The 22389-nt window shown below is 38.3% G+C and overlaps 1 protein-coding gene across 39 annotated transcripts in view; it reads left to right on the top strand.

Annotated features, from left to right (window-relative positions):
- EXOC2 (exocyst complex component 2) overlaps positions 1-22389 on the top strand; it is a 206597-nt gene that overhangs the window by 72243 nt on the left and 111965 nt on the right. For all 39 annotated transcript variants that reach the window (XM_070244020.1, XM_070244032.1, XM_070244019.1 and 36 more), the window contains 3 exons: positions 2003-2116; positions 3620-3744; positions 13391-13471. In XM_070244020.1, the coding sequence (XP_070100121.1) occupies positions 2003-2116; positions 3620-3744; positions 13391-13471 (320 nt within the window). The remainder of the gene's footprint in view (positions 1-2002; positions 2117-3619; positions 3745-13390; positions 13472-22389) is intronic.

The raw sequence follows: 22389 nt of genomic DNA, 5'->3' as shown, positions 1-22389 counted from the left end.
GCTTCCTCTCCCCCTGATTAAAAAAGGAAACTTCACAGTGGGAAAGGTAAGTATAAGGGAGGGTAAAGTGGGGCTCTTCCTCTCTCGACTGAGGTACTGACACAATAGATGTTGGATTCCAGATTGAAGTGCAGGGTTTACAGAGGAAATCATGGAGAAGTGATCTTGCTCTTTGCATCGCTTGCCCTTTAGAAAGCATGAAGGGATGAAGAGAGAGCCACTGGAGAAGGGGAGGATTCATGAGATTTCTTTGGCGACAGCTGTGCTGGCTGTGGAGGATGGTGTGGAGGATGTGTGCCCTTCTTCACTCAGGCCTGGTGGGTGCGGCTTCCAGGGGCCCCCAGGTAAAAGTGTTCCCTGGGTCTGTGAGACAGAGGCCCTGGCGCTGAGGGCACTCGAGCAGTGCAGGTGGATAGGAGAGCTGTCCCCCTTGGGGAGGGTGTTTCCTGGGACCAGGTGAGCACCTCACTGAAGAGAGCGGCTTCCAGGCCATTGTAAATTGGGCCTACGGGGATTGGTCACCTGTAAGTCGAGGGGCTCCAACAGGGAGTGCTTTTGGGTGAAGATGGAGTATGGATCTTGGACAAGGCTGCCTGCTTTCTGAATCGAGGTTGTGTTTGTAATAATGTGGCGTCAAGACTCTCTCAGATAAGAGTGAATAGAGGTCATTGGAGGGGCCGGCCCGGTGGTGCAGTGGTTAAGTTTGCACGTTGTGCTTCAGCGGCCCGGGGTTTGCTGGTTCGGATCCTGGGTGCGGACATGGCACCGCTTGTCAAGCCATGCTGTGGTAGGCGTCCCACATATAAAGTAGAGGAAGATGGGCACAGATGTTAGCTCAGGGCCAGTCTTCCTCAGCAAAAAGAGGAGGATTAGCAGCAGATGTTCGCTCAGGGCTAATCTCCCTCAAAAAAAAAAACGTCATTGGACCTTCCCACGTTTTCTTCCAGGGTAGGAATAATTTCCTCCATTGAATAAATTTTAAAGAGACACTGGGCTATAACATAATGTTGTGTCCTGTCTATACCCTGTGAGTTGGGCTTATCTAGTGGGGGTGGGGAACATGTTTCAGTCAGAGGGGACAGCAAGATCAAAGGAATGAAGTAAAAACAAACATGATGTGCACAGGAAAATATGATCCCTTTGAAGTTGCTGAAGCTTCAGGTTTGAGGATTAGAGTGGCAGAAATGAGTCCTGAGAGAAGCAGGTTCGGATCATGGAGAGATGTGGCTACCGAACTTCGACTTCATCCTGCATAGATGCAGGGTCTCGAGGACGGGCTGCTAGCTCATAGGCTTTGTTGGGCAGGGTCTACCATGTTACTTTTGCTCTCAGACACAACTGTCTGACCTCCAGCCTGGAGGCTGACCTATAGTGGATATTTAATTAGTATTTGAACAAATAAATAAATATATTGATCCAGAAGTTGACTTTGAAAATAATGGCAAGAAAGTGAGCTGCATGAGTATATTGCCTGTTATCATAAGCTTTTCTTAAAATTATTCTAGACATGGACTGTAATATAAGTACTGTGTACTTAGATCTAATTTTATCAGGCATTATCATTAGGCATTAGTATGTGTTAAAACAAATTTCATATAGGTCTTTAACAAAAAGCATTTTAGCAAACTGGTTTAATGCTTTAAAATTTTAGTGTATGCAAATTTTGATTTTTATCATTGAGTGTGGAATGATTTTATGTTTGGATAGATTTCATAAAGATTCAACTCAGCCTCTTCGAATCTTATATTCTTTTATTGATGTAATTTCTGTATTTTAACTAATTTCCTGTTGTATATATCCCATCAAAGTTTCTATGATAGGAAATCAGCTGAAGTGTAGGAAATATATTTTTACACACACACAAACATAGGCTCCATAATGTATGATGTATAATTGTGATGGTTTTTATTCATATTTATTACACAAGGTACTCTGGGATGTCTGTTACGTCTTTGTAGTAATAGCACCTGAGATATATTTTAAACCTTTTTTTCTCTCTCAGAAGTAAATTTCCCCAGAAGGACTTAGAAATGCTGTTTCCTGGAATGAGTGCTGATTTTACAAGTGAGAATTTTTCGGCTTCCTGGTATCTCATAGAGAACCACTCAACCACCAGGTTAGTGGATGCTAGACAGTTGACTGTGAGCAGTTTTCCTCGGATGCGGCTCATAGGATCACACAGTGACATGGGTTTTAGATCTGGCTCTGCTACTGAGGAGCCCTTTCACTTTGGTGAGCTCAGGAACATGTCAGGGTGTCTATTTCCTTATTTATAGAATGGGGTTACTAGAGGAGCCTTGTTTCCTAGTATCATCTTGTTTCTATATATTTCATTATTTGTGCAACCCATTAAAACTTTGTGGAGTCTCAGCTGGGTATCTAAACTGATGCATCTGAATGTGACCTCTTCCTGTTCAGATAACAAAACTTTCAAGTCCTGGTGTACAATAGGGAACACACCTCATTCCCCGACCATAGAGCAAAGAAGATGAGTTGGTTTATCATTTTGCAAAGACTTGGCTTAAAATTAGCCAAAAAATAGGTGGGGTCAAATGTACAAATTAAACTACTCCTTTTTGTTTGCTAATAACGTTGTACTCTCTCTACAAGAGCAGGTTTGTAACTTTTTTGCAAAACTGGTTTAAAACGATTACACTTAGTAAAACTGTTTGAATAAGTGAATGGTTTATCACTTAAAATTTATATTCTTGAAAAATCAACTTTGTTGGAATGTACTTTGGGAGAAATTCTTCCTTTGCCTATTAGGATAAAAACCATTACTAGAAAACATGAGGAAAAGTTGGTATATACATAGAGTGACTTTGGCCTGATAAATTTTTAAAGCAGATGTCTGAAATCTTTCATTGTAGAAGATGGTTCTGATTTCCCATTAGGGATGTGCTTCTTCTATTTACTGTAAGTCTGAATTGATTGATCTCTGTTTCTGTGTAGGGCTTTCACGGCACTCAAGAATATATTTGAAGTTTTATAGCCAAATTTTCTTAGCTCAAATGGAAAGAAACCTTCTGCGATACAGAGGCTTACCTATTTTTTCTCTGCTTGAGTTGTGGAGATAAAATATGGTGGTCTTTTTAGTTATTTAAATTGTGCATTGATCGCCAGTTTTCTGTAATTTCTCTGCTGATGACAGAGGACTGGCACTGCTGTAGTGAGGACGGCAGTGTGCCTGGCTTCATCCAGAAGGCAGAAGCGAACATGCAGAGGATCCTGCCGTAGGTAGCGGGCACACCTGCATGAGCCGGGTCTTCCCACCAGGGAGACGATATTCAGAACTCCTTACCTGGCAAATCATAATAGATATGTATCGGTTATAAAATTATCTACATATTTATTTACGTTTTAGTGATCTGATGTGTTTGGAATGACCATTTGAGGGCTACAAAACTCTTTTATAGCTGCTGTAATTTTGGCGTGCATAATAAGTAAAAGGTTTAGATCTAGGTAAGAATTGGAAAGCTTTTTGTTCTTATCTGGTTACATATTACATCAATTCTATCTTTCTTAACATAGGCTTCAGTATTTTACACTTAATGCATTATCTTATTTCTCTTTTGCTTGTTAGGAGTCTCAAACTTTTGGTTTCTTTCTTTCACTTTAGTTTTGAACAGCTCAAAACGGCAGTCACCAACCTGAAGAGACAGGCTAGTAAGAAGAGCGAAGGCAGCCTGGCGTATGTGAAAGGGGGTCTTAGTACTTTCTTTGAAGCACAGGATGCCCTCTCAGGTAAGGCAACCCTCAGAGCCATCTGCTGCGACCTCCACGAGGAAACCTGACACTGGGCTTGTGCAGTGTTTACAGGGTGCGACATTCGGTCTGTATTTATAAAAGTAGGGATCTAAAATATGCCATAAATACTTGTTGCAGACTAGGCTGGAATCTCTTTGAAGGCTTGGCACTTTAAGTATTTGTCTTGGAGCTTTTGTTGACCCAGCGTACGTGTGTGAAATAGGAGACTGCTGTGCCTCTCCACGATGCCCAGTCTCCAGGGCCAGTGAGAAATTAAATCCCAATGGGTAAAATTCTACAATTTTTAAAATCATTTTACAGCCATCGATATATTACAAGTGACTGTTTCTTTAAATGTGACCCATTGCGTGTTTGTTTTGGAGAGCACAGATAAAAGGTATCATTCTTTTTAGCCAGCGCCTCACTATGCCTATACACAATAGTTAGCTGTGCACCATCCACGTCATCATCTTTATTTGCGAGAGAATTGTATTAAATAGAAATAGCTTTAGACATTTCAGGGAAAGATATTGGGTAGGTTCTTTTCTAAAACTATCTTTAATTAATAGAAATCAAATTATTGTTTATCTAGTAAAATATATTAATAAAAGTTACCCAATTCTTTTTAAAAACAGACACTTGTAAAAAAGTACCTGAATAGATAAGTACCTATAACTCTACCTGTAGACTAAGAGGCAATCCCTTCTTGAATTCAGAAAGACTTAATTTTTTTTTGTAAATTTGTATTCTTAAAATATAGACATTCTTTTATTATTTTTAAAACCCTTCTCCTCCTGGGTATTATGCATTGTTGACTTCTGGCAAATTAACTATGCATCTGATACAGGTCTTTCCTTGTGGGTAGAAATTAGGTTTTTGGAGTAAAATATGAATGCCTAAGAGGGAACAGAGGAGTTCTTTGTTCTTTGATAAATACTCTGTGCCTTGTATTGTTTGGTATGCTTTCATTTTTGATGGTGTGCTTTCCTTTCTTTTTTTGTGCATATTGATATTCTCTCTAAATTATCAGTGTTGTTACTATGTCAGCAATAGAAACCTGAGCATATATGAACAGAGGTTAGTTTTAGCAAGTAGAATTAAGTTATTAATATAGCTAGCACTATGCAAATGCTAATTAGCCATATGTGATTAGCTTAGCAGTTCTCATAAATTATTGTAATTAAAATTATTTCACTTACCAAAAAAATCTTTGACTCCCCCCCTTTTTTTTAACTTGTATTTGTATACACATGTATATTGGTATTTGTTTATTTATGGTTTTACTTCTTTAAATGGCTTTTTGGCAGATTTCAGGAAGTTTTATTTGGTACATTAAATTTATGTAGTCGCATTTATTAGACGTTTGCCCTAGAAGTATACTGATAACTTAAAGTTTAACACAGATAATGCTGACCAACTTCTGATAAGCAAGTGACTCCATGGCATATAGAAAATTATTTTAATAGTAAATTTGAAAATTTTAGGCAAGCACATATATCTGACTTTTCTATTCTTTGATGTAAATGAAATACATATTATAAAAAATATTAAACAGATAAATAATAAGCAAGAACTACCTGTAATCCCGTTGTAGAGAGAATCACATTAACATTTTGATGTGTTTCCTTTTGGTCTTTTTTTTCTTAGCTTATATGAGCACAATTGCAAAATTGGAATTACCTTGCATATAATGTTGCATGTGTTAGAAACCTCTTTTATTCTTTCAGTTGCTCCTCTGAGTAATTATTTTAGTATACTATGGCATTTGATTTATTAGTAGCTCTTCAGAAACTTTTCCAACTATAATCTTGAGTAAAATTGACCGGTAGTTTTTTAAAATGCTTTTTGGTCAGGTTTTGATGTTAATATTATACAGAATTATATGAACCTATACGTGTATATGTGTGTACTGTGAAATGGGTTATGTAGATTAGGAGTTATATGTTGGAAATTTGAAACAGTAATACATTGAAAGAGCTAATAAATTGTCTACTCAGGTAATTTGTTTTACTTTTCTATTATGAAAAATTTCAAACATGCTAAACATGGAGAGAATAGTGCAGTCACCCACAGCTCCCTGTTGCTTAGATTGAACAGTTATGAATATTTTTCCACACTTGCGTCATGAGTGTCTTTGAGGTTGGTTGGTGTTTAGCTGGTCTCAAGCAGCATGACATTTCTCTCCCTGTACTCAGTAAGAGTCCCCCAAATAAGGACATTTACCCACATAATCCCAATACCATTGTCACAGCTAAAGAAGTTGCAGGAATTCTTCAGTGTCATCCAATTCCTAGTTCATAGTCAAATTTCCCCAAGTACCCTCCAACTTTCTTTTTTATAGTTGGTTTGTCCAAATCAAGATCCAAATAAGGTCTAGGCATTTCATTTGTTTTTTAAATCTCTTAAACTTCTTTTGAACTAGAATAATTCCCTCACCTTTCTACCCTGTCTTTTGTTTTTTTTCATGCTAGTGATTTGTTGAAGAAATGAGGCTATTTGTCCTGTAGGACAGCCCATCCTCTGGATTTGATTGATTACTTCCTCATGGTGTCATTTAACTCATTTTACTCCCTATTATATTGCTTCAAGTTATCTAATTGGATGCTGGATAAGATTCAGTTTCAACATTTTTGGCCACACGTGGTACTGTGTGCTTCCTATTTTATCACATCAAGAGCTGTAGTGTCTGCTCATTCCTCCTGTAGAGCTGCTATGACGGGTCACTGGGTTCAAGTGGGATGGGCGCTGGCAGTTGCACGCTTCTGAACTTTCTACTTTGTGTGTTTTGTTTATTTTGGTTTGGTTTTTCCCTGAAGTTTTCTATTTCATCAACATTTTCATGTTACTTAGTATTGCATTATAATTTTTAAATCGTTTAAAATTCATGTTATGGGCCCATGTTATTATTAATTCAGTTAATTTGTAATTTACTTCCTTTATTTACATTGATTTGTTAGTGATGCTTTTATGTGTTTTTAAAATTTGAAATTTTAATTTTCCTCTTTGATTTAGTAATTTGTAGTGGACTTTTGATTTTTTTAAGTTAGTGTCTAGTCTTAAAGTATTATGAAAATAAAATGTGTTTAATACATATCAATTGTCTGTAACTGTGCCAAAGATAAAATTGGGAGGGGTCATGTTTGATACATTATAGCCTGAATAGTTACTTTATTTAAATCTAGGTTATTTATAATAAACATACCTGGTAAATCTCCCTCTTTATTTTGATTCTGTCAGTTTTTCTTTGTGTGTAAAACATGTTTACTTTGTAACTTTTGGTGGCGTGCACTCTCTTGATATTAATGTTATATGATAATGTAATAATAATAACTGCAAAATTTGAGGCAGGACCACCCACAGGTTGATATTTGCTAGAAGGGCTCATAGAACTCACTGAAAGCTGTTTACTGATGGTTTTGGTTTATTACAGTGAAAAGACATAGATTAAAATCAGCCAAGGGAAAAGATGCATGGGGCAGGGCCCAGGAAAGTTCCAGTTGTGGAGCTGCCAGTTGTCTTCTTGCAGTGGAGTCATGGACACCACCGATTTTCCTGGTAACGATGTGAGACAGTGTGCACGGAGTCATTCAGCCAAGGATTCTTATCCAAGCCTTGATGTCCAGAGTTTTTATTGAGGCTCTGTCACGTGGATGTAGTCGACTGCCCCAGTGGCTGACCTCCATCTCCAGTCCCTCTGGAGGTCGAGCTGATGCCCTCACTGTAAATCACATTGTTAGAGTCTCTGGTGAGCCAAGGCCCAAAGTAAACAAAGACACTGTTATCAGGGAGGACATCTGAGGAGCTTCAGGGTCACCTCCAGGAGCTGAGTGCAAAGGCCAGACCTCTCTTCAGTCAAGATTAAATTCTTTACTGCACAGTAACGTAACATTAGCATTCTGTACTCTTCCTTTGTGTGCATTTGCTTGGTATAGTATGCATCATATTCTTTTTAACCTTCAGAAATTTTGATTTGGGATCTCTCTCATAAGCAACATGTGGTAGGTAGTATTTTTATTTTTTTATACCTTTCTGAGTCTTTGCCTTTTAACAGAAGAATTTAAGCCATGTGCATTTATCGTAACTGAAATTATTGTCCTTTTGTTTTGTTGTTCTATTATTATTTTCTATTTTTCATTCTTCCCTCTGTGCTATGTAGACAGTATTGTCTGCAGATTTGGGAGAAATGTTTTTAAATACTATTATAGGTTGTCTGTTGACTCTTGTTGTGTATGACAGCAGTTTAGCAGTTCTTTATTTCTCGTAGTCTATCCTTTTTTCTTATCTTAATTTGATCTGAAGTTATAGACCCAGTTTCTTATTTTACCTTTTTTTCGCCCATTTTGTTATTCTGTTTCTGCATTTATTTTTCTCTTTTGGCATTAATTTTATAACATTTTCACCACAGTTATTTAAAATTTACCATATATACACATACATTTAACTTGCTTTAATGTTTATTGCCAGTCATTTCTGCCTTTGAATTTTTTATTTTGAACTGTGGGCTGTATCTTTTGGATTCTTTCATGTCTGGTAATGACTCCTGCTTTCATGCACCAAACACTGCTTGGCTGTAAGAGAATTATTTTCTGAAAACATTGATCCAGTGTCTTTTAGTGTCACAGAGAAGAAATCCTGAGCCACCGTAATTCTTTATTACTTATAGATGAATTGTTTGTTTTTCTCTCTACCTAAATGCTTAAAAGATATAACACCTTTTCAGGGAGCAGAACTATAGTCCTGAAGATAGTTATGACAGATACTATGAATTTTTTGATTGAAATCTGGATATTTGATATCCGCATTTTATTAGAGAGTCAAATAAATAATTTCAGTGAAACAATAGGCAGTCTTTCTATAACTCTGATTTCTCTTTGAACACAACTTATCTTTTTATTGATGTCATAATAGCTTATAACACTGTGAAACTTCAGTTGTACATTATTATTTGTCAGTCATCATATATATGTCCCTCTTTACCCCTTGTGCCCACCCCCCAACCCCCTTCCCCTCTGGTAACCACTAATCTGTTCTCTTTGTCCATGAGTTAGTTTATCTTCCACATATGAGTGAAGTCTTACGGTATTGTATTTCTCTGTCTGGCTTATTTCGCTTAACGTACTACCCTCAAGGTCCATCCATGTCGTTGTGAGTGGGACGATTTTATCTTTTTTATGGCTGAGTAGTATTCCATTGTATGTATATACCACATCTTCTTTATCCAATCATCAGTCGATGGGTACTTGGGTTGCTTCCATGTCTTGGCTAGTGTGAATAATGCTGCAATGAACATAGGGGTGCATGGGATTGTTGGAATTGCTGATTTCAAGTTCTTTGGATAGATACCCAGTAGTGGGATGGCTGGGTCGTATGGTATTTCTATTTTTAATTTTTTTTTTTTTTAGGAAGATTAGCCCTGAGCTAACATCTGCTGCCAATGCTCCTCTTTTTGCTGAGGACAACTGGCCCTGAGCTAACATCTATACCCATCTTCCTCTATTTTATATGTGGGACGCCTACCACAGCATAGCTTGACAAGCGGTGTGTAGGTCCGCGCCCAGGATCCGAACTGGTGAATCTGGGGCTGCCGGAGCGGAACATACGAACTTAACTCCTATACCACTGGGCTGGCCCCCTGGCCCCTCTGTTTTTATTTTTTGAGAAATCTGCATACTGTTTCCCATAGTGGCTGCACCAGTTTGCATTCCCACCAGCAGTGTGTTCCGTTTTCTCCACACCCTCTCCAACATTTGTTATTTTGGGGGTTAGTGATATAGGCATTTTAATGGGTTTAAGGTGATATCTTAGGGTAGTTTTTTGTTTTTTTTTGAGGAAGATTAGCTCTGAGCTAACATCTGCCACTAATCCTGCTCTTTTTGCTGAGGAAGACTAGCCCTGAGCTAACATCTGTGCCCATCTTCCTCTACTTTATATGTGGGATGCTTACCACAGCATGGCTTGACAAGCAGTGCCATGTCTGCACCCAGGATCCGAACCAGCAAACCCCAGGCCACCAAAGCAGAACATGCGAACTTAACCGCTGTACCACTGGGCCGGCCCCATGAGGGTGGTTTTGATTTGCATTTCTCTGATGATTAGTGATGTTGAACATCTTTTCATGTACCTATTGGCCATCTATATATCTTCTTTGGAGAAATGTCTGTTCATATCCTCTGCCCATTTTTTGATCGGGTTGTTTGGTTTTTTGTTGTTGAGTTGTATGAGTTCTTTTTATTTTATGGAAATTAACCCCTTGTGGGATATATGATTTGCAAATATTTTCTCCCAGTTGGTGGGTTGTCTTTTCGTTTTGATTCTGGTTTCCTTTGCCTTGTAGAAGCTCTTTAGTCTGATGAAGTCTTACTTGTTTATTTTTTCTTTTGTTTCTCTTGTCCGAGTAGCCATAGTATTCGAAAAGATCCTTTTAAGACTGATGTCAAAGAGTGTACCGTCTATATTTTCTTCTAGGAGTTTTATGGTTTCAGGTCTTACCTTCAAGTCTTTGATCCATTTTGAGTTTATTTTTGTGTGTGGCAAAGATAATGGTCTACTTTCATTCTTTTGCATGTGGCTGTCCAGTTTCCCCAACACCGTTTATTGAAGAGATTTTCCTTTCTCCATTGTACGTTCTTGGCTCCTTTGTTGAAGATTAGCTGCCTGTAGATGTGTGGTTTATTTCTGGACTTTCAATTTGAACAGAATTTCTTTAATATATGCTTTTTTGTTTCCCAAATATAAATTTATGGTGTTCAACTGCTTCACATACTTAAGTTTTAATAGATTAGAAATAGCAGCAAACCAGTGATCGTGTACCAAGTTGCTTATTGTTATACTATTTAGAATTGTTTTCAGAGAAAATAAAAGGTCAAGTGAACCAGACATTGGGTTGTTTGGTTTAATTTTCTGGAAAATGGGATTGCCTTTATCAGACCCCAGTGTCTCTCGGCCCTCATGCTTGGCTGGCAGCTCATGAGTGGCTCTGCTGCGGTAGAGATGGGCGGCAGGAAGCTGCTTTGTCAGCAGAAACGGACTGTAAAGTGAGCTGGGGGGAGCCAGGCTCACCTCATCTTGACTTGCTGATCAGTGATTGGTTTTGTTAGGAACAGAATATGTGGTTGCGTGACTTCCGTTAACGCTAATTTTGACTTAGAAAGTAGTATTCTAGGCAGGGCGACTATAAGATGTGGTGTCTTACTATCCTGGACAAACCATATGCAGTTCCCGCTTCATAAAGCGCAGCCCGTGCTGAGTGTTCTTTTGCAACCAGGATTGTCGGCAGCACAGCAGCATTTAACCACGTCGTGTGAGCACATTCGCTTGTATGGAACATAGAAGTGTTTCCAGTTTCACTTTGTAACATTTGGATATGTTTATCTCCTTCCCTTAAAGATAGAGAAGTTCTTTTCCATTCAAGTTAAGTTTAGGCTTTGATATGTGGAAACATTTTATGTCACCATTATCACATAATCCAAATTTGAAATATTAAAGAAATAACTTTCTTTTCACTTCTGAATCAACTAAGACAATTAAAAATATAGTGGCTGATTTTTTTCCCCAAAATATATTTCTTTTTCTTTCTACAAATGTGTTTCTTCAACAGAGAAGCAGTCTATTTATTTTAGAATTTCAAACAAAATTTGAAGTTTCTTTACAAAAAAAAGTACAAAAAAGGACGAGATCAGGATTAGAAACTAATTAAAAGAAGCAGAGAGATAGATGTTCTCATGCATTAAGAATATGTTCATGGTGCATTTGATCACTGAATTTGAGCCAGAATTTTCTAACCAATGAATTAAGGGAAACAAATTGAATTATAATTGATTAAAGAAACACACATCTTTTTTTTGCCTAGACAGACTGCCCCCTACTACCCCCCATAAATCTGCCCCCATGACTGGTGGCTTGAGGCAGAACCTGTAAGTTCCCTTTAAGAACAAGTTTGACCTTCTGTTTGAATGTTAGAGAATAGCTAATGTGTAAGAGTGATGCTCACTTCTGTGTACTGGCTGTGCAGCCCGTGGAGTTACACATCCTGCATTTGAGTTTTGGCTAGAGCAAGGTATGTGAAAGAATAAAATCATGGGTGTTTTTACAGCTATTATTTTGGAAAGAGATGTCTTTTATTTGCAGTCGAATGTAGTTCCCAACTGGCATTATAAGTCTATTATTCTCATTTTACAGATGTGAAAACAGAGGCTTGGGCAGTTGAAGGCGCCTGCCTATGCACTATGGGTGGTGTGGGGTGAGGTTTTGTTCTGGGATCAGACTGCCTGGATTAAAATCTGGGCTTTGGCTTTATGACCATTGTCAGTTTATTTAGTTTCACTGAGCCGTGGTTTTCCCATCTATGAGCTAGAATCCATTGGCTTCTCACAAGATGAGCAATATGTGTTAGAAACCTACCCTAGCGCCTAGCTTATGGTCACAGCTTAATTCATGTTTGCCTTGCTGTCTTTATTATGTCATCATTTGGAATTTGAAATTGTATTTGGCCATTTTGTTTTGGAAATTTTCATAGTGCTTCACCTAAGTGAGCCTGATGTGCTGTTTAAAACCTCCTCTCTTCAGTAGGTAAGACAGTTTTATATATAAATCATTAAGTGATTTCCTAGTAATCTTTATCAAACCACGCAGCCATATATTTAAAATAGCAAAAAACTCCAATATAATTTGTACATCCACAGTTGGTATTACCAGGTATTTCTTGGGAACTTACAGGGAAATAATTATAGAATGACTAGAATGTGAATGATGTGTATTTTGCCATGTTATAGCCCAAGGCTAAAATTAAATGTTTGGAGGTTGATTTCTATTTTACAGATGGTGAAACAGAGAAATAAGCATGACTTTCCTGTGGCCAGATATCAAAGATATTAGTTACTTGTCTCACTTTTCTTCTTTAATTCAACTGTTTTTGCCACTCAGCTTTGATGATCAGATGATTAAGTACGTGTGTTACATACTAATTTTTTAAAATTTTTGTAAGGAAGATTCACCCTGAGCTAACATCCATTGCCAATCTTCTTCTTTTTTTTTTGCTTGAGGAAGATTAGCCCTGAGCTAACATCTGTCCCAGTCTTCCTCTACTTTGTATTTGGGATGCCTCCACAGCATGGCTGACGAGTGGTGTAGTTCCACATCCAGGATCCAAATCCACGAACCTGGGCCGCCAATGCGGAGCACGTGAAACTTTAACTGCTTGGCTGTGGGGCCAGCCCGCTGTGTACTATTGTAATAGTGTTAAACTGTGAATAACTTAAACTGGTGCCTGCTGGTTACTTTGCAGAGTTTGTGCAGAGTTTTTCCATGTTTGTGCTTCTTTCCAGCAGGGAAAATAATGACCATTTTTTAAAGCTGCTGAATGGGGATGGCCCCGTGGCCGAGTAGTTAAGTTCATGCACTCCACTTTGGCAGCCTGGGGTTTGCCTGTTTGGATCCTGGGCGCAGACCTACTCACTGCTCATCAAGGCATGCTGTGGCAGCATCACACATGAAAGAACTAGAATGAACTACAACTAGGATATACAACTATGCACTGGGGCTTTGGGGAGAAGGAAAAAACCCAGCTGCTTAAAAGTGTCATTTTGATATAATGTATTCTAACCCATTGAAATGGCCTATATCTTAACTATATGTTTTTTTCTAGCCATCCATCAAAAACTCGAAGCCGACGGAACAGAAAAAGTAGAAGGATCCATGACACAAAAACTAGAGAATGTTCTGAACAGTAAGTTTCGTCCTCCTACCCAAAACTGTTTATGGACTTTATAACAAGCTTTAATATAGTTCTTGCACCTGATTTCACAGAACAAGGCAGTAAGTTGCATTTTAGTATTTATTTCTAAATAGTAATGATTTAATGAACATAAAGGGGAATAAAAACATTGAAAATAAATGTTCTCTTTCTGTTTGCATTTTATTTATGAGAAATCATAATTTGAAAATGAGCCAATATATTTCTTAAGAAGTAAAATTTGCTACCATAAAAGAGATCAGTGTACAAATAGCATCGTCAAAGAGAGAGAAGCGTGGAGGCGGGAGCCAGGATTGTCATTGCCCGAGATCCTGAAGAGGCGTCCTCAACTGTTTGCTAGTGTCAAGGCAAATAACATCAGCTACCAGAATGGCAGATATTTAGGTGTCATTTGTTTATTTATACCTCCCTTCTTCCAAAAACCTTTTAAGGCAACTGCATATTTAAGAGTGTTTCTAACTCTGAGAAATTTTGTAAAATTTGTAGGCAGAGAGAAACTGATATATGCAAAGTTTTGCGTCCTGCCTGTCTCCCCAAATATCTTTTTCCTAATATCCTAGCTCCCGGCTACTTATCCTACTGATTTGGAAGAAACTTATCAGATGAATCAATCCCTATTATAGTATTACTGGTTTAAAAATAAGTTATCCTCTTTTATGCAGACGATAAACATTTGACATGGAACAGTAATGCCCAGGAGAACTCCTTGTTTTTAAATATAAGTATAGCATGATTTCCCCACCAAGTAGGCTTAAGAATAACTGAACAGTCCGGAACCCTCATGCAGATCTTTAGTGATGCTATGAAGGCAGGACTGTGATATCAAGTGAGTTTTAGACTTGTAGCTTACTTTAGTCCTGTAAGCAGAACTTCCTGAGCCGTTTTGTAAATATCTGTTCCTTAACCTAGGGATCTCTGATAAGAAAGTATTTTTTAGAAAGAAGCTTTAATGTGATATAGGCTTTCCTTGGTAGTAGAATTTGTGTTCTTGAATTTCATCCTAAATTTATGAGTTTAATAGCAAAATATTTTCCCCTCTGGTTATTATTATTTTGCCTTGAGATTTTGCCTTGTTTTTGTCCGACAACCAAGTCACCAGCTTTGTTGAAATGAATATATTCTGAATTCAACCCAAATAAATACTTACTGAAGCTATTTCTATATTAGCATAGTCAGACATTTTAAAGTCTTGGAAGGATATTTTCTACTCAGGGATGTTATTTTCACTGGATAAATTGTCATCAAACCATGATATCTGTTTAAAAAAATGAGATTATTTCTGTAACTTTTGAAAGGTGACTTGTAAGAACAAGCTGACGTAATAAGTATATTATTGTATCAGTAAAAAAAAATAGATATTTGTTAAGCTTTGGAAAAAATTAAGGTCCATTTCATGTGTTAAGCTTAGCATCATGTATTATAACTTTTAAATTAAGGTCCATTTCATGTGTTAAGCTTAGCATAATGTATTATAACTTTTTTCTCTTAAGGGAGTACTATAGGAAATCCTCCTTTGGGACTTGTGGTATAAAAATTGTAAGGGAAATTATTTTGCTTCTCTTCCTTTATAACCACGGACTTCCTGGAAATGTGTCGTATTAACATTCTACTGAAGTTTGCGCTTTTTGGATAAAGTTGGGCTTAACATACGTGGTCACTTCTTCAGGAGACTCTCCTTCAGGATTTTCTGCTGTAAAAATTTCCCTTAAAATATATTCCTTTATAACATTCCCGTCTTTTCTAGAAATATTTTTGGTCAGCTTGATGTTTATTGTCTTGGAGTAAAGTTTTGCTAATTTGGTCAACTTGACCAGCATTTATTTAAGACTGGTTGTGTAGAAGCACTGTGCTCAGTCCAGTGTGGGGTACAAAGCTGGAAGAAATATGGCTCCCGCCCCGTGAGCGTGTCCTCTGTCCAGACCAGTGTGTCGATTACCCGAGACTCCAGAAGCTGTGGAACTGGGACATCAGAAAAAATAATTACTGAAGTATTATGAAAAATTTAATTTCTTTTCTTTTGTAAATAAAGGAAGGAATAGGTGAGTATGAATATAGTTTAGTTTGCTTAGATTATTATTAATGTTTTAATCTTATGGATAATTACGTACTAATTTATATGCCTTTTTCTTGCATTATTTTAAATAAGAGTTTATGTTGACTTTAAGAGACTTAGTCTGTTTTATTCAGAATTTATCAGTGTTGAAGCCTTTCATTGAAATTCTTTCTTGTTTTCACTGACATATGTTTCTTATATTTGCCTTTGAACTTAATTCCTCCCTGATTTCAAGCCAATGATGACTAATAATTCATATCAAATTCACTTATCCATTTTTATCTTCTTCCCTATTCCAAGAGTATGGAATAATACTGTCTGATAAACTTCTGTGGTGGTGGAAGTGTAGCTTTTGAGCACTTAACATGTGGCTGGTGTTGCTGAGGAATTGACTTCTTAATTGTTACTAACTTTAACTAATTAACTTTAAATTGCAATGGCCCCTGTGGCTCGTAGCTAGTGTGTTGGACAGTGCAGGTATAGACAGTCTAGTAGGGGTATTTATAGCAGCAGTGGTGGGAGTCAGAGCTGAAACTCTTGCCTGCTCACTAAGGGTCAGGTATTACTCTAAATATCCTGTACATAGTTAGTCCTCACAATGACCCAGTGAGGTTTGTTCTGTTATCTCCATTTTATTGATGAAAAAACTGAAGCCCAGGGGGCCAGCCTGGTAGCGTAGCATTTAAGTTCATGTGCTTTGCTTCAGCAGCTGGAGGTTCACCAGTTCGGATCCCAGGCACAGACCTGCAGACCACTCATCAAGCCATGCTGTGGCAGGCGTCTCACATATAAAATAGAGGAGGATGGGCATGGATGTTAGCTTAGGGCCAGTCTTCCTCAGCAAGAAGAGGAGGATTGGCACTGGATGTTAGTTCAGGGCTAATCTTCCTCGAAAAACAAAAACAAAAACAAAACACCCCTGAAGCCCAGAAAGATTAAATGAGTTACCTAAAGTCACATGAGTAGTAAGTGGCAAAATTGGGATTTATATCTAGAAATCTGGCTCCAAATTTGTGCTTTAGACTACAGACATGCCTTGCCACACAAGGTTTTGATATGCGTGAATTTCACTTACCACAGGGCAGTTAAATACACTAACCCCAACAACACAGTTCAGATTTCAGTTGCCAGGGTATGTTCACCATGACTGCATAAAGTACAAACTTGGCTACTAGCTCTTCAGCGCACAGATCACTTCATAAGTAACAGATGCACAAGATGGGCATGACCAACTACATCTCTTCCTTCAGAGTTTGTTGGTGACTGATCGTTGCACACCTGTTATCAGTTCATGCACAGACAGCAAAGCATGTAGTTGTATGGCCTCCTAACTGACATGGCACTTGACAGAAGTGGATAATCAAAGGAGAGGATGGATCTACAAGGATGAAAGTGCATCAGAAAACAAAAAGTGATAGGAGTGTAAGTGAAATTCAGACCTAACATGATGGAGTCATAGAAGAAGTAGCTGACGGTGGGGATGTGGGCATTTTTTAATATTTCAACAAAAATTTTTAAAAATCACAGAACAGCTATAATTTTCCCATCAGTTAAGATTGTGTGCTCGGTTTCACTTTGCACGGTCATTTGTGTGGTTCTGCGCACCGTGCAAAGTGAGGCTTGTAATGTACTCTAACGCCTCTCTAAGTAGAAAGGATACTGGGCACTGACTCAGAGGCTGATTTTTAGTCGTTGTTCTGTAAGCATTTACTGAGCACATGTTAGTTCTGTCCCAGGGATGTGAAGATAAAACTTGCGCTTTACTTCTAAGAGTTTATAATCTAATGGCAAATACAGATAAATAAGCAGGTGATTAAATTGTGGTGTGATAATACTCTGCTGGCAGTAATCCTCAGGTGCATCTGGAGCCCACACAAGGAGCACCTAATCAAAAGGTGGAGTGGAGAGAATAGAAGGCGAGGGTCGTGAGAGCCTCAAAAGGGGAGGAGTAGGAAGGAGCCAGGCAGGCAGAGGTTGGCGGGAGGGCAGCTGAGTGGATGGAGGTGTGTGCCGGGCAGGGCACACAGCATGAGGAGGAAGGCACCGACTCCAGAGTGGAGTGGGCTGCAGTCCAGGGACAGGATCCCGTATGGCGAGTGTGCAGAAGTGAGGGGTGAGGCTGCGAGGTAGATGGGGGTCTGCTCATGACAAGCTTTCTATGTAGTATTGTGGAATTTGGCTTCATCCTGAGAACTATTGGTGAGACATTGAAGGATTTTAAATAAAGGAGTGATACTATGAACTTTTTAAAGAACATTCTGCCATCTGTATAGGGAATGGATTAGAAGGGAGCTAGACTAGAGACAAGAGAAACTAGATAGAAGAGTACAGTTGTAATGTAAGAGTGAAGGGCTGAGGACTTTTAACCAAAACAGAGGTGATGAAGGTAGGATGGTGGCAGATGAGAAATGTTAAGGAGATGAAAAAGGCAGTATTTGGTCACTGGTTTGTTGTGGGAACTAAGAAAAAGGAAGTAGTCAATGATGACTTCCAGATTTCTGGCCTCAAATGGAAGAAGGAGGAGCAGGTTTGGGACGTAAGGAGAGGAATAGAGAGGAAAAAGTTCAGTTTAATTTATAGATAACATGTTGAGGTTGAGATTCCCGAGGGTTGTACCCATGAATACCTTTCTAGCTGTCACTACTTCCTAGTTGTGTCACATTAAGCAAGTTGAATATCCTCACTGTGTTTCAGTTGCCTGCACTATAAAATGGGGATAAAAATAGCCCTGTCTGATGGAGACATAAACAAGCTTAAATGAATTAAGAATTAATACATGCTTTTAGAATAATTAAGAATTTAGAAGAATTAATATAAAGTTTTGGAATAGCACCTAGCATCGAGTATGTACTTGATACTATATGTCTGGTATGTCTCTTTGCCACCCACAAAGGCTTCCCTAAACTCATCTTTTTTGGTGAGGAAGATTGGCCCTGAGCTAACATCTCTACCAGTCTTCTCTATTTTGTATGTGGGATGCTGCCACAGCATGGCTTGATGAGTGGTGTGGGTCCACACCTGGGATTCAAACCTGCAAACCCCAGGCCGCTGAAGCGAAGTTCGTGAACTTAACCACTATGTCACTGGGCCAGCCCCAGCCAAAATTCTAAGTCATGAGGGACTCGTAGATGCCAAAATGTTTTTTGTTCCTTCATGGCATCTTTATTCTTCATTCTGCTTCCCTGACTCTTCCCAAAGGCAGATGAGCTGAGGATTTGAGAGTTGATTGTTTCCCCAGGGATCTTCTCTCCACTGTCCTTCAGGATGAAGCCTGACCAACCATCTGTCTAGACTTGAGGTCCTGTTCCGAGGGCCCAAGACTCCAAAAGCTGATGTTTGCCCTCAGCTCAGCTGTCAGGGTTCATTCAAAGGGAAATCCTCAGGGACTAAGTTGGTCCCATAGGATGATGCTGGGATATCATGAAAAGTGCTCTCATCGGATCCCTTTAGTAAAACAGTGAGGGCTGATTGAATGTTCTCCCCCAAGAAAACAGGAATTTAGGATGACTCAGAATAAAAGACTTCTTTGTGATGGGTGAATTCATAAAAAAACGTTATTGTATGTCTGGTGAAAATATATGTCAAGACTAGTCCTAAGCTCACAGACACATCTTGAGATACAGATTTGGGAGTCAGCAGCATAGAGATGGTAGTTGAAGTAACAGAACTGAATGATTTCACCCAACTACTGTGTCAAATAAAAAAGAAGAAAGCCAAGGGCTTCAAACACTAAGGAATCTCAGTAAGAGTCAAGTTTTTGAAAAAGAAACTGACTTTTACTCAGTGGTATGCTGGTAAATGTTTAACCAACTGGTTTTCCAAAAAAACAAAAAGAAAACTAATCCTAACATTAGCATTTCCAGTGTGTAAATTCTCCCATCGTGGTTGATTTCAAGCTACCAACTTGACATTACTGAGCTGAAGGTGAGAAGAGATGGGAACAATCGGCTCTTGCAAGCGGTGTGAGCCGACTGCCGCTCTTCTCTCACCCCAGATGCTGTTCTGTGTCCTGTATGTGGCGCTCTGGAATTCCAGGGTCAGGCATAGCTCTGCAAACGAGCGTTAACTGTTGGTAATGCACTATTGATGCAGTGTCCTTATTTTATAGATGGCAGCCTAGCTAGGAATTTTCTGGAATCTGTTAAGAGAAACAGACAGATATAGCAGGTTGTTAGGTCTTTTGTGGTCCTGGTTTGAATCTGAATTTAAGTATACATTTTAAAGTTACCTTAAATTTCCAGGTACTTTAATGTTTCCTTTCCTAATCCACCATTCAACCTGCCTATTCCTAAAATAAATTAGGTTGTGATGTATGTGTGGCAGGGCTCCACTCCTTCCACCCCTACCCCCCATCCCCTATCCTCTCATCAAGCCGAGAGCACAGGTTAAAAATCACTTCTGTGATGGACTGTCTCAAGTGTCAGTGCCATGAAAAGAACCAATAAGGTCACTTTGAAATAAGAGAAAGCATAATATTTACTTTGAATAAAATGCTTGAAATCATGCCAGCATTAAAATTATGTGACTAGTTTTTCTAGATGATGGAAGTTCCTGGCACAATTAAAATTTCTATTGTTGTTAAGGATATAAGATCAGTGGGCAGGCATGAGTTTGGTTTGTCGTTGTGCAGGGCTACAGGACCTTTTCTCACCATCTTTTTTTCCAGCTTTATTGAGATGTAAGTGACATGTAACATTAAGTTTAAGGTGTACAACGTGTTGGTTTGTTACAGTTAAATACTGCAGTGTGATTGCCATCGTAGCATTAGCTAATACCTCCATCACATCACGTAATTTCTTTGTTGTGTGTGTGGTGAGAACATTTGAGATTTACTCTCTTAGCGACTTTCAAGTATCTAATACAGTATGGTTGACTGTCGTCACCATGCTGTATATTAGAGCCCCAGAATTTGCTCATCTTCTTATTGGAAGTTTGTCCCTTTGACCATCATCTCCCATCTTCCCACCCTCAGCCCCTGTAACCAGCATTCTACTCTACCTTTCAGTTCCGCTTTTTTAGATTCCATATATAAGTGAGACCATGCAGTATTTGCCTTTCTCTGCTGACTTATTTCACTTAGCATAATGCCCTCAAGGTCCATCCGTGTCCCATCGTAGACCGAGGAAAATTTTATTGCTCTGTCGGCCCAGCTACACTGGCGGAGCCAACATCATTGCAGCTGCATTACTGTCAGTGCTCGGGGTGCATCTTTAACTGAGACGATGGCAGTCACTGTCCCGTCAGCTGACACTGAGACAGTCTCCTGGTGAGAGGAAAGGACCAAGTTTCAGATTGAGGTTGCCCAGGGCTGGTAGATGAAGGTCAGGATTTGTTCTGCAACCAAAGTCATGGTTTTCGCGATCACGTGGTCCAGTTAGTGTTGTTCTCTGGTTACACACTAGATGTTCAGACCCAGGCCCGAGGCTTTCAGGTGATGTTCTCAGTGTGAGAAGCTGGAGGGAGGGTGTGGATGGATCGGTGCCCGGGAAGGATTGTTACTGGGAGACTTGGCTGATGGCTCATTTGTGACTTCACATCGAATGTGAACACCCCTGAGGAGTTGTTTCATTTTCTTGTTAATGGCCCTAGAGCATAAAGACATTTTGTGAGCTGCTGCTGATTTTCATCTGCCTGCATAAATCTTGGTTTCACTGCTTTCATTTATTTTGTTACTGGATATAATCATCCAGTTATCAAAGAGTTATGAATTTTATTGTAAATGCAGTAAAATTCACAACAGAATAATAATTGATACAAATTATCTATAAATTAAAATTATAATTTCATAATTTATAATTTTTCTATGTGCAAAAATTAAAATTCTCCATGTGTACATACATTTCTGTATAGATTATAATTTTGGAGTTTATAACGTCTGCCTATGGATTTTCTATCTGTACTTGTTTTCAAACTATGTAGAGCAGTTAAAATTATTGATATTTTTTTATTACCTTCAAAATAAGATGAGAAAAATCTAATTGTGAACTTTTTATACTTTTTGCCAGCGATTCCTTCACTGTACAAAAAAAAAAGTGCTTGGGGATTTAATAACCACAGCTCATACAGAAGTAATCAACCTTTTAAAAATATTCAATCCCATTTATGTATTTATTCATTGATGAAGCCTCAATTTATGAAATTTATATTTTTAAATGATAAATAATTTTCTTTGAAGAAAAAGTTTTAACTCTCATCAGACTTCAAATATTTATTTAGCCACCATTGTGTGGTTTAGTGGCAAGAAAGGAATGTATTTTTTCTTGTCTTAGAGTAGAAATTTAGTATTCCACATTAAATAGCATGTGGTGAAAACAGCTATCTTGACAAAATAAAGTTTTTATATCAGGCCTTTAAAATTTCAACAGAATTTAGACATTATTTAGATAAAACAATTATGTTACAAAGACGACTTTTAGCACAATCAGGCCAGGCCACCCACGGTGTGGCCCAGAGAACTCGGCCTGGCCTGCGCGCCACCCAGTGAGACTGAGGTCATTTCTTCATCTTTGCTTCAAGTGCAGTCACTAGACCAGATAATGCGGAAACTTTTTATGAGCGACGATGAAACAGTGGAAAACAGTTTATCCTTTTTTTCCCTTTCCTGGTTACTAATTAAAAATAATTCACAATTGAAAAAGTTTAACTATTTTTGTACATAGTAAATTTTGCTTTAGATAAAGCAGCTCTTCATAACTGTGATTCATATAGTTTGAGGTCTTTTAGGTAAAAAAAAAAAATATATATATATATATATATATATATATATATATAAAGAATGTCCAGTTTGTGTATAATTTTGTAAGAATTAGCTGATTTAAGAAATACTAATTAATGATAT

Source organism: Equus caballus, chromosome 20 (assembly GCF_041296265.1).
Source record: "Equus caballus isolate H_3958 breed thoroughbred chromosome 20, TB-T2T, whole genome shotgun sequence".
NCBI classification, from domain to species: Eukaryota; Metazoa; Chordata; class Mammalia; order Perissodactyla; family Equidae; genus Equus; species Equus caballus.
Note: the sequence above shows the minus strand (reverse complement) of the source record. Positions and strands in the feature narration are given on the sequence as shown.